This window comes from Porites lutea, chromosome 8 (assembly GCF_958299795.1).
Source record: "Porites lutea chromosome 8, jaPorLute2.1, whole genome shotgun sequence".
Classification (NCBI taxonomy): domain Eukaryota; kingdom Metazoa; phylum Cnidaria; class Anthozoa; order Scleractinia; family Poritidae; genus Porites; species Porites lutea.
Window position 1 is genome coordinate 29,408,503 of NC_133208.1, and position 13,127 is coordinate 29,421,629.

The following is a 13,127-nucleotide window of genomic DNA, read 5'->3' on the forward strand; positions in this document are numbered from 1 at the left end:
TGACATGAAAACTAATAGGAGTGAAACGTTTCTGAAAACCCAAAACATTAATAATTCATAAAGAAAAAACAGAAAAGATCACAACCGTGACGGTGGTTTGGATATCGGATACTAATTAAAATTTTGAGAACTTTATCTTTGAATTTCTCCAAGAATTATTGCTCATTTGACTAGCTACATCCAAAATTCCATTCAGTGTTTCATTCGATATGCAGACACCTCGAAGTTGGTCTTAAAAATCTCGACTGCGCCTCGTTTTTCAACCAACTTCTCAGTGTCTGGATATCGGATGAAACACTGCGTGTCGTTTTGGATATATTACTTCTAACCTGTCCAAACTATATGTCTTCGATATGGCAGGGTTTTCAGGCACGTATTCTTCTTTTTTTCAAGTCTTGTTAGATCGCCTAGGTACATCAATTTCACAGATTTTGAGTTGATACCGATCTGTGATAAATCTGTGTTTGTCGTTAACATATACAAATTTGTATATACAAATATTTTATTTTTGTATATTTTTTTATATACAAATATTTGTATATAATATGTTGTATACAAATCAAGGGATTGCGTCCAAGGAGGTGTGCGTCTCGTGGAGATTCATAGTATCAAGGCTATCCACGTTGCACCGGCTGTAACTTGGATACACAATTATTTTGATTGAATAAATTTCCTACTGTGAACTGTTTTTAAACTAACGGCTAAAATTTCCTCTTTTACACCAAAAGACCAAAATTTTGGGTTGTGTTAAGGCTAGTCGTTGACCCCATAGAAACCCTCTTTGTAGCCACTACCGGGAGTCCGAAAATGGGCGAAGCGTGATTACGCTCTTTTACGACCCTTTAAGTTTTCGTGCAAAATTGTATTTGTCTTGCACAAAATGTGTTGGGTTATTCCGACACCGTAGTTATTGCTGCAATCGACCTTCCTCTCAGGTTTACAAGACTCTGCTATCGGTGGCAAGCAACATAAACCACTTGTTCTTGTTAATAAAAACTGGCTTAAACCTATGGCAAAAGCATTAATTGCGTGGTTCTGTCAGGCGTAACTTAAAATTTCAACTACCCAATTTTAAAGCCAAATGAAAGCTATTGTCGTTGTGTACGTTGAGCTACCGAAATTCTCAACTTAAGACATTCGTCAGTATACTGGAGTTTTGATCAGTCTAAAACGTAACGCTTTATATTCCTTTTTAGAAAATCTGACTAATAAACATGCAAAATTAACGTTTTACATTTTGCAATATGGTTATCTCTTTGCTCATAGCTCATTGAACTGGAAATAAATTCAGTTTCTGTGAAATTTCAAATACTTTGTACCTCATATAATGAAAAATGGTCTCATTTTTTCCCTTAGATTTGGAAAACTCCGTCATTTTGAGATACAACAAAACTGATCACTTGACCTCGTTGAGGAACTGGCTTGCACCTGTCAAATCTCTCTGGAGGCGTTGTTGGCGTGCATCCGTGGACGGCTGGGCTGCAAGTACATTTCACTCCCGATGTGACGGCAAGGGTCCGACTGTGACAATTATAAGGGTCGGGAGATATATTTTCGGAGGATACACTAGTAAATCTTGGGGTAAGTGCGCATTGTAAACAGAGATATTACGATAACACCTTTTCCGTTACCAGCACAAAGGAAGTTACATGTAAATGTACTGGTGAGGAATATGGTGGACCATATGGAGTGACTGAGTCTGTTGATCCTCCAAAGAAGGCGTGCTTTTAGCCAGCAAAACAGGTTTAAATTTCATGTTGTCATCGACTATTGAATCTTTGGAAAATGAGGTAACATGGAACTTTTTGTAGCCTCTAGGCACTCTGCATCTGCTACCTTACAAAACATCATTACAAAAATTGTGTTAAAAGACTTTTAAAAAATATGTATTATTTTCATGCACTGTACTCACTATATGTCTTTTCATTGGCTAAGAGCCTACAGTTCATTTTGGAAATCAGCTTAAAATACAGGCAAGACCCCAATAGTGGGGTCCATTGGGCTGCCGACTGCGCGGTCTACAGTCTACGTGAAAACGCATTATTTTTTTCCAAACGATAAAAATATTCAGTTTTAAGATTTTTCTTTTGGTATTTTTAACTTAAAGGAATAAAATGTTTTGCATTTTGACCCAAAAAAGTTTAATTTCATCGGCACGCACTTTAAACAATATGAAAAGATGATGAGATCGATATCACGTATTTTACCGTGATACTAATATGAGTTGAAAATTCACCCGAGTTTGCTGTTTGCGTGACTAACTTTTCTTCATGGGAGAAAATTATGCGCTTTATAATTCCTCCGAATTTTTGTGCCAGCCAAACAATATCGAAACATTATTCACAGTCCCTGGATATTAAAAAGACTGAACGAAACGCAGTGTAAACCCACTATGTGCCCTTGTTTACTTCTGATCACATGTGCACGAACTCTCTTTTGAAGCGATTCATCTCAATGCACGATATTACATATTATACATGTAGCATAACAACTGATAACGAGATCATGCGCATATTTAATGATGAAAGCTTTTAGCAAGATACAGATACAAGCAAAAGCAAAACCTCTGGCCTATATTGAAAACAACTGTAAGCTCTACTCAGTCACCAGACCTTGTCAGTAATAGCTGCTACTTCCCTCAAGTTGGTCTTTGTGAAGCTCTCGGCTGGCCGGGTGAAGCGTTGAGCTTGTGTGGGAAATTCTCAAAGTTCCTATTTTTGTCCACGTCTTCTTTATCCTTGTCCGAAATTTAGATCTCCAAAGTGGCGAGTGTTGCAGGAAGTAGAAGGAAATATTAAAATGAAAAGCCAGTCCTCCCAGCTACATGGCGAAGTTGTCACTTCCCTCGCTCATGGACGTCCACTTCTTAACATTACGAATTCGAATCATCTGACATTGATCTGCAACTGAGTTGTTCGCTTCGGTACAACAGCTTACAAACATGTCTTATTTTGGTATCATACTTTGCTCATAAATTGTGGTCATTGATTGCTCGTGTACTACATCGTTAATTCTCTCTTTGAGTTCACGGAACAGCCCGTTCGAAAACTGACGCTCACACTCATCTTTTAGTGTGGACCTACCTTGAATAGCGTGTGGGTTTGTATGCAACGTGAGCATTTTTATGATTCGGTTTTCCAGCGCCAACATCATTAAATTACTTAAATTCGAACAGTGACAAAACTTATAAAGTGACTCCTTTCGATGGTCAGTGATATGGTCGAATCGCTTCGATCAACGCAAATAGCCTTGTTGATTGGCAACCCCTTCTGGGCTTCCTAGGGGGGCGGGAGTGGAGGCGAGGTACAAAAAATATTCTTGCTAGGGAAAATCGTATGGAACAAGTGCTGAGAACATCGTTTCTTGGTACCAGACCTCGTGCCTTCGCTACCCCGGGTGATCGCTTTTCTGCAGAGACGACCGAAAACCGAAATTATAATTATAGCAAGAATGGCCGAAAGGCGATTTTAACTGGGCTGCTAAGGGGCGATTTTTTCTGAGGGGAGGGGGTGGTTGTACACACTCAAGCCACCATAAAGCCTTGTCACCGACCATTGCGTGACATATAGGGCGCTTTCCAATTACCAAAAACTTTGAGAAAGCTCTATGAAGAGGTGCATCGAGTGAAGAACGTGTTCCATTTTCTTTCATGCTCTCGTCATCAAAATTGAAGATGGTGACACAGATATCGCCGCGAAAAGCCTGGAACTGGTCCGGAAAGTTTCGAACGGGTAACCGGACTACATTTTCAAAATCCACTTATTCCCGGGAATTTTTCATTGCAACGCACGGAAAACGTGTGTTCCATTAACATCCCAACCGGAAATTCTGAATTTCTTGGTAACTAGAAGGCGCCCCATCCTCGGAGACCCAGAGGCAGTTAGTCGGGTCGATAAAATGTTCGCGGCTAACTGCCCCTGGGTCTCCGAGGATGAAGGCGCCCAGAATCTCATGTGAGAGTGAAACATAAAGTCATTTGAGCATTGTACCTTTTTGGAAGACTTTCGTAACAAGAAAAATGAGTACCACATTTTAAAGTCAGGGCTGTATAGTAACTTTTCAGCGTTATGAATAAAAACTACAATAAGTAAATCCATCGAGCAATATTTTTTACGTATTCTTGCAATTCTTCTGTTCAGTTTTAGTGAGAAATTTGGCTTTTTCGTCTTCCTCAAGTAGTTTAAGGCTGGGGACATAAGGGGTTTACTTGTGGAAAATGACTTATTTTTCCATAGAAACCAAGACGAAAAGTTGGGTAACAAAACGATATAAAATAGAAAGGAAAGGGAAAGAAAGAAGGCGAGAAAGAAAGATCGAAATAGATATTGCAAACACCGTCCAAATTTTTTCTTACGCGCATGCGCCAAAACCAAAAATAAAACTTAACCCCCTCGCGGGAAAATATGCAAAGGGTTAAAGGGGCGCTAATTCGAGGGAGGCGGAGGGGGTTTATTTGAAGGGGGCGCTTATTCAAGCAGTATCGGTTACTAAAGGAGGTAAAGCATTCCATGTTGTGAAAGGTTTGAACCCAGGAGTCATTTCAAAAGGTTGAGTTTGATCGTCCGGGTGAACGTAGTCCTGAATAGGACTGTTGTTGTTGACAGTGACTGACGTTTCGACAGCCTGTGCGGTAGTCATCTTCAGAGTCAAAGTGAGTTGTATCACGTCAGTTGACGGTATTATACTCTGGTTATAGATCTGATTGGTCAATTATGTCGCGAAGTTATTGGTCGTTTGTCAGTTTAGCCGTGATGTTATTGGCTATCAAGACTCGTAATCAGTGATTGGTGTGTTTCGATCCGTCTATTGTCACAGTTTAACAGTCGTCTATTGTTAGTCAAATTGTCGGTTCTCCAGTTGTTCTCTCGTAGTTAGTTTTGCTTGATCTCGTCAATAAGTCGTTTGTATGGCGCTGGTAACTGTTCGCTACGATTCAGTGGCGTTTGTTCTAAGTTAGTAAACCAGCTTTCTAAAGTAACACGTTGATAGTAGTCTGTAGAATACGTTATACATGTCGCAGAGTCCCAGTCAATTTGATGTTTCGTCTTTAAATGGTGCTCAGCAATGTGATTGTTGACGTCACCATTCCTCGTCGCGCGTTTGTGTTCGGTCAGTCGCGTGCTTAGGTTTCTGCCGGTTTCACCAGAGGCCTGGCAGTCGCAGCATTTGATCTTGTATACTGCTCCCTGTCTGTCCTCCGGTTTGTCTTTGTCCTTGACATTAGTAAGCAGTCGTCGTAAAGTGGTTATCGGTTTGTGCGCAACACGTATATTGTAAGGTTGTAATATACGTGCAATAGTTTCAGAGGTGCCTCTGATGTACGGTATAGTCGCTGTTGTAACAGGGCCAGAGTTGGTCTGAGAGTTGGAATCAGTGTTACTGTGAGTGTTCCGTCTAACAATTAAAGTCCGTGTTGTAATTGTTCTTACTAAAAACGTTGTTAAGATAATCAGTCTCGTCTTGTAAGCTGTCAGGTGAGTCGCAAACTAGTTGCGCTCGTCTCGTCAGAGTCCACTACTGAGCAATAGACTCAGTAAATCAGATAAGGGGACATTACGAGGCAGGCAAGGAAAGGAATCTTTTAAAATCGGTGGGATTCGAACCCACGACCTCTGGACTAGATGAGGCCTGAGGAAGCAAGTCGTCGGTAATTAAGGTGGTGGATCGCGGCGAGGAAAGAGTGTGCGGGGAACATAGAATGTTGTCCCGCATAGCAATAGTAACAAATGATGGAATAAAGACCCTCTTTCTTCGCCGCAGTAACTGTCTACGAGCCTCTTTCTTGTATATCTGCTTACCTTAAAAAAGGAACATTATATGGATCGGATGGATGGCTTTGCTGTGAGTACTACGACAATGTTGCTATTAGCACTTACTTCTTTTTCTTTTCTTTCTCACCCCAAGGTGCCACTTATCAATACGATTCAAAAGCGTTTCTGTTTTCACTGGTGAACAAGCCAGGATGGGCACCTGTCAAATTGCCTCAAACAGGGATATATGCTTCAAAAAAAAGATCCATATACGGTTACAAAAACAATGGGCCTACATTCGGAGGTGGATATGACATTTACATTTCCAACTACGCGTGGTCCAATATAAATTCTTACAGCGACATTGGCCATACTTACAGCCCACCTAGCGGGTACAGCTTCCACAGCACCTTCGCCAGAACATTCCTGGCAGGAACTTACGGGTTCTCACCAGACGAAGTAGAAGTTTTTTACGAAACAACCAAAATGCAGTGAGCTGCATCAGCCTTGACATTTCGCTGGCGGGGCTTGTTTTCCTGTATTGCGCATAACTAAAATTAAAAATTCATAACTAAATTAATCGCAATTATATCCTGTCCTTGCTAAAGAGGCTATCTTCAACTATAAGGCAATTGGTTGCTTCCACGAAATAAAGCTGGAAAACTGATAGTTGAATAAAAGTACCCCATGATATATTATGTAGAATAATATGATTATTAGGTATGTCACGGCTCTAGGGTTTAGTGTAAAATCCGTTTTTTTTTTCTTTTTTTTTGTGAGCGCTAAAGGAGATGCGTTTTTAATAATCTAAGACGTCACCGATTAAGCTCTCTTATAGTTATGTTACTTTTTCCCTTAAGGGAAAAAAGGAAGAATTTAAGAAATAAAACCCATTTTTTGAAGTTTGTTTTTTTAAATGATCTTTTGCACGCCTAAGTTCAAACCGTAACTCCTGATACAATATAGGTGTTTATACGTTTAGAAAGGGAGTTCAGTTCCCAAATTTAAGAGCTAATACATACTTTCATGGTCACTTTTTTTTTCTATCAGGCGCTTTGGTACTGTCTTTTTCAATAAGTTGGACGAATCTGCACTAGGATTACCTATATAACGTAACATGAAAACCAACGGTTAGAACAGTTTCAAACACAAACAAGAGAGACAGGATTGCCTAAAAAAGAAAGGTTTTCTGAGATCTGACTACCTATTGCACTGATTATGCACTGACTGACAAAAGGTTTCTACTTAGCTATGACACACTTGCTGCTTTTGTAATGAATTTTGGGACACAGTTTTTTTAAGTAAACCTTTTGGCATGTTTGCGATGATGCGCTAAATAGCTATAATAAACTTGCTTTTAATTTTGGTTTTAGTAAAAAGGGTATTATGAACAAACAAACAACAACAGCAACAAACTGAAGTTGTAAAGTTATATGATAGCCACTAAGCAATACCTTTATCATTGTTATTAGTAACTGCACGTTCTCGAAAAAGAAATCAAATAAGTGTTAAATGTAGTTTTGAGGCACTAAGGTCTGCTTTATGTTGACTTGTATGATTTTGTAGACATATCGTATAAGCAAATTTAATGTTCTTTTCAGTCTCTTGTGTTACCATCTAAAAAAAAGCTTTCATTGCATTTCAGTAATAAAGTAACATTGGTGTACCCCGGAAGGGTTCTCTAGTTTACATTATTGCCATTAAATTCACAAAATTGCTTTTATCGTAACGATGTAATAAACCTTCGATCTAATCACTCAGAATAGACGCAAACGCATTAAGTGTATTATTAACAATTTTTACTCGAGCCCGAGTGGGCTCTGAGTCAATAGCCCATGAGGCCGAAGGCCGAATGGGCTATTGACTCAGAGGCCATGAGCGCAAGAGGAATAATTGTTTTAGTAAAATCCAACTAGTTGGTCAAAAATATCGAGAATAAAAAATTTTTAGCTAGTTAGAGCTAGACTTTAATCCTTTTTTGCCGCCAAAAAGCCCGCGCTTTTTGCTGATGGTGGGCTATTACATATAGTCTAGTAGTAGCTCAACCAATCAGAACGCAGCATTAACAATAGACCACTAGTTGGATTTTACTAATTTGACATATTTATGGATCTAATTCTTTCTATGTTTTAAAAAACATAAAAAGAAAATCAAGGCCTCTTTTCCGGCTTTTTCCCTTCTCTATTTGAACATGGATAAAGCCCTCAAGAATTCAACTTCATGAAAAGTCGCCTACAATTGACGAATCGAGCGGTTCCAAATAGACGCGATAAAGTTCTCTGAAGTTTGAAAGGGTGCAAAATTCCTTTTTTTAGTGATGTTTTTACTTCCGTCATCGTCGTAGTTGCTTAAGGTCCCTTATAAGTAGACAAGACGATATAATGATTCAGCACTGAATTCCAAGCGTGCCCATCCCCCGGGCATTTGTCATCTTGTCGGCCCGCGGGTGGGGCATTTGTCAGTTCTTGTTAGAGGGTCTCAATGGGGTTAAACGATAGGCGTAAAACGGCCAAAAATTTAGCCGATAGCCGTAAATAGCGTAAAAAAGAGTTAACCGTAAAAGACAGTGTTCCCTAGATTTGCTACTTTTAAGGAAGGTACTAAACTCATTTTTATTTGACGGCTAGTGTGACTCCGTACGCACGTTAGGCGAAGCGCCTTTTAGGTGTTAACCAAGACCTAGGCTCCATTTCCGGCGCTTTCTTGGGGAACTAATTTTTTCCATAGCGAAAGTGTAACTTCTTGCTGGCGATTAATATTTGCATTTTTCAGGAAGCCGTGCCCTCGAAACACTAGTGAAACAACACGCAGAGAAGTCACTGTTTGTAAAACACGTTGTCGATAAACAACATTTCCCTGTCTTTCTCGGACGCTACGGTAGACACCGCCATGCCTAGTCCCTGTTCGGCGTCTTCCCACGCAATCCCGGTCAAGGCATTTCATTGGCGAACTCGTTCGGACCACGTGACCAGAAAGGCATCAGCCGCGCGGAATAATGCGACCTACGGACAAGGCAACGGCAGACAGTCGTTCCGTACAGTCCTTCGCTATCATTAAAAACACTGGACACGGGAATTTTGTTATTGGCCGTTTTCACACTAGTCCTAGAAATGGATCATCCATTTGAGACCAGACTGTGTGCAGTCGCGCCCTCCCCACAGACATCCCTTCTCCGATTTTTTTCTGAGGGGAGGGGGCGGCTGTACGCAGGCTATCTGGAACGGATAATTCTGTCTTCAAAAGTCAGGCGGATTGTTCATTCAAAATTAAAACTATTCTTTTGCCAAATTGAGACGTATCACCTATCTGACGTGTATCGTCAAACGGATAACTCGTCTCACACGAATAATTCTTCTCTAGTGTGAAAACGGCCATTTCTGTTATAATGTCGCGCCCCGGCCTTGAGTTGGGCGTTCGCGTGTCTGCTTTTGCTTTTTCACAAAGATTATTTTTAAATTGACTATTGACATTTCTATGTGTAAAATAATATCAGAAGTGCAATACTTTATGAAAAGTATGATCTATCAAATGTTAAAATTTTTCAAAAGAATTGCTTATTTCATCCCGAGATGATCCGAAGACCTTTATTTTGATTTAAAGATACAAAAAATACAGGTTAATTAATATTTAACTTTTTGAAACAAAAGAAGTTAATTTTTAACTTTTTCGTTAACCGTAACTGAAAAAAATTAACCGATAGCCGTAAAAGAGCCAAAATTTTAGCCGATAACCGTAAAAGCCACCACCCCACTGAGACCCTCTTGTTAATATCGTTCCTTTTTCAATATTTCATTTAAAAATATTTGAAATATTTCTTTAAGGAATATTTTTTACACATATGCTTTAAATGTGCTTTTCGCTCCATCACCACCCTACCCCACAGTATTTTTTGCATCAGTCTAAGAAATTGTTTGCCGCCATATTAATCGCCGGTTCACGACGTAAACTCCCACAAAAACTCTGCGAGGTATTTGAACGGTCAGAGCCAATATAAACAGAGATTCCAACCCTCCCGTTTTGGCCGGAAACCTCCCGTTTTCGGCGAATATTTCCAGCCTCCCGTTTTCGCTTAATATTCTCTCGTTTTATGAAACTCTTCCTAGCCAAAGAAAGATAATGTTTTCTTTGTTTAACCAATCTTTTTTAGCACGATAGTTTGCCGTTTTTCTGTGGTTTCTCAGCCTATTTTACCGGTAGACTCTTTTTGAAGCTGGTAAAGCATTGAAAGATATATTTGAGGAAAATGAGACACAATTACTTGCTGTTGTTGTTAAAGTTCCTCCCTCCTTTTCCCCCAAGTTTTTTTTCTTTTTTCCTCCGAACGGGTTATTCATCAACATCTCTTCGTAACTGGATTTGTCAAAATTAAGGAAGGCGCCCACTAATGGGAAGTACTAATTCCCAGATAATGACAAGTAGATCATATCAGCGGCTATTGAAATCCAAAAAGAAAACTGGGGGTAACCACACATTTTTCAGAGATAACTGCGCTTCAATATTGGGAAAACGCTGAATAAGCATTTTTTAGAAAAATGATAAAAAGTTATTTTTCCGCAAATTTCAGAGTGTACACGTAAACTGGCACAAATGCAATGATAATTGCAACAACAATGAGCAATAAATGATAACATAGCAACTGCTCTTTATATGTCTTTTTTTGAAATGACAGCACAACTGGGAAGTTATCAGCAGTTACCACTCTCCACGCGTTTGCCTTAAAAATAATGTAAACGACATTTTCCCCGAACCAAAATTGATCGTTTGCTGAGTAGGCTTATTACTTTCATATGGTAAGATAAAAAGTAGGGGTTACCACGCGTTTTTAGAAGTTAAATTGGTTGGTTTCGACCTTAACTTAACTGCTTTGGGGGTCATTTACAATTTTTCGATATTCCCATCCCCTCCCTGGTCAGTTTCACTATTGCTTCACTCAACGCGGAGTACTCTGGGATATCTACAACGGCTGACAGTCAGAGAACAACAACCCAAGGAAGAAAACAAAAACGGAAAGTGAAGCAAAACATTTCATGGACTATAAGGAAAACAAATTGTACTATTTCATTCAACTGGAGCTTCTCCGTCTCAAAAATTTAGCAAAAATTTTTTGGAGAAGAGCAATCTCCAAGGTATTAAAGATTACTTCCAGCGCACATAGAGTAGTATGACGAGCTCAAGATCCAAGGCTGGCGCTGTAAACAAACTCCTGTACTGTAGTGGAAAATAGTTGACAGGGACTCTTAGACTGACAGGTACTCCTTCAATCGTTTGCTTACCTGTACACGTCCTCAAGATTTTTTTAACTGTAGATGTAATATGGATTGTAAACCTTCTATCTTTTTTTTATCATTTTACCGGGTACCTCGATCGAATATGTTATTAAAATTGCATGCATTCAATGAGCTTATATCTGTGCTTTGCGCTTTCTCTTCCGGGCTTTGCCACAAGTTTCATATGACATAAATGATTTGCATATATAGACTCAAGTTCTATACATGATCATGAGCTCTCATTTAAAAAAGCTGAATACTGCGAAAGTAGTTGTACCGAATGCGTTTATGTACCCTCATATATAAACTGGGCTATAATGATCATTTTATACATTTCGTTTTGATTTTTTTTTTTACTGTAACATTCTTTGTCATGTTCATTCACTATTTTCCGTTCCTTAATGTTAATTTTAGACTTAACATTGTCTGTTAAACCTAAGAAAGTCTTAGAATGGAAATACTTTATTTACCTTCCATCTTTAGTTTGTAAACAGCCAAATGGCAGCTATGTCTAAATGTCCAGATTATGTGTGGCGTGAAATTGAACCTTAAAAAATACTATCTACACGACAAGCTGCCCAATGAGTCAATAATTTTAATTCTTAGTACTGCCAAAATGCTTAAATAACAATGATAATAGTAAACTGAAGCATAACAATTTTTTTCCACGATGAAAGCGTTTCCTTTGTGGTCTGCAGCTATTTGTGAAGCTGCGATCTCAATAATCCAAGCAATCTTGTGATAGTTTTTTTCTTGGTTGTTCGACAAATAAAAGCCTCGGACTCTCAATAAAAGGGACATCTGTATATACTCGAACGCTCTTAGTCTATCTTCTGGTGAATAATTACATAAAATCTTACAAAATTAAAGAAATATTCGGGAAAGTGTTTACAGCCGATTAGCCGATAAAAAGTTAAGCTTGCAGTTTCTCGAGTAAGCGGAGGACTTAGAGCTATTTTCCTTCTAATTTACTGATCCTTGCCTGTTAAGGGATTGTTTAATACCCAAATTCCAAGCGTAACATCTCGAAGCAATAACTTTTGATGTTTTAGAATTGACTTTTGTTTGACTATAAAATGTTTGGTCAGATCGACCATACGGTAGAAATAGCAACATGCGCATACTTCTTCGGTTTTCAAAGAACTGACAAGGCAAATAGAAATTGTTTTTCATCTGTTGAAAAACGACGCATCTTTTCCACAAGAAATAACTAGAACTTCCCAGACTTAGAGAAGACAAAACCAGTCCGCGTGTCCTTCGTGTTGCGCATTTCTTTCGTGTCGCGCGCGACTACCTTGGCATGCGCAGAAAATGTGCGCAGTAACAATAGTAGGCGTGGTCCTTAAAACACTCTCACTTCGGTTATTAACATGATCAGAATTACATTCACAGTCCTTATTTTCAAAGTTATTGTCAAAGAGGTTATCCTAAAGGGCTTTCCTCAAATTCAGAAGAGGGAATGATGACAGAAATTGAATTTATTCATTTGCTACGGAGGTAATTTCTGACGCCAATTTGTTTGTTTCTCCTTTGAGAGGAACCCTCGCAAAAAATGTGCGTGCGTGTCACACGAAATGACGCAATTTGTGCTTAAGAAATAGCATATTTGTCTATTTCGATGGAACCAACCTCATTACTGGGGAAGGTATTCAGTTTCGGTCTTCTACCCCGATTATGGCTCTTGGCATTATATCGGTTTATCACGAAGGCAAAGAGCTTTTCGAACTTGTCAAAACGCAAGTGATGTTGATTAATTCTCAGTTTTACTGGGCCCCATGCGATATAGCACGAATACCAATCAAAGTTTAAAACTAACTCGGCCTTATGGGATAACGTTCGTACTAATCATAGTTAAATTTTGCTCAGGCTAATGCAGTTTAACTGTTAGTAATCATTAAGTTTCACTGTCTTGTACAAGAATAGATCAGATTGCCTGCTGTTAGCCTGCTTAGCGGGCGGGATCATTTGCGCGAGCAAAGTTTTAGAAGAGGAAGCTGCGACGCCACAGCTATTTATACAAAATTTACAAGGGGTCTGGAAGTGTGATTAAGAATTCAAAATTCGTAACAGTAAGTTTACATAAGGCAACAGCTAACAAAGCGTCAGCTTT

The 13,127-nt window shown here is 39.1% G+C and overlaps 1 protein-coding gene across 1 annotated transcript; it reads left to right on the forward strand.

The window, feature by feature from the left end:
- Positions 1-353: 353 nt before the first annotated feature.
- On the forward strand, positions 354-6,793 carry LOC140945496 (uncharacterized). The gene is made up of 4 exons (XM_073394514.1): positions 354-411; positions 1,357-1,581; positions 5,454-5,462; positions 5,905-6,793. Exons 1-4 carry the CDS (start codon positions 354-356, stop codon positions 6,243-6,245), a joined length of 633 nt encoding a protein of 210 aa, XP_073250615.1. The 3' UTR covers positions 6,246-6,793.
- The last annotated feature ends 6,334 nt before the right edge of the window (positions 6,794-13,127 follow it).

What these genes read in the sequence shown, in the direction of transcription:
- LOC140945496 (XM_073394514.1), top strand. Translation starts at nt 354, where the DNA reads ATGGCAGGGTTTTCAGGCACGTATTCTTCTTTTTTTCAAGTCTTGTTA. An exon ending in AGTCTTGTTAGATCGCCTAG is followed by an intron (nt 412 to 1,356) that starts GTACATCAATTT and finishes TTTTTCCCTTAG; the next exon opens with ATTTGGAAAACTCCGTCATT.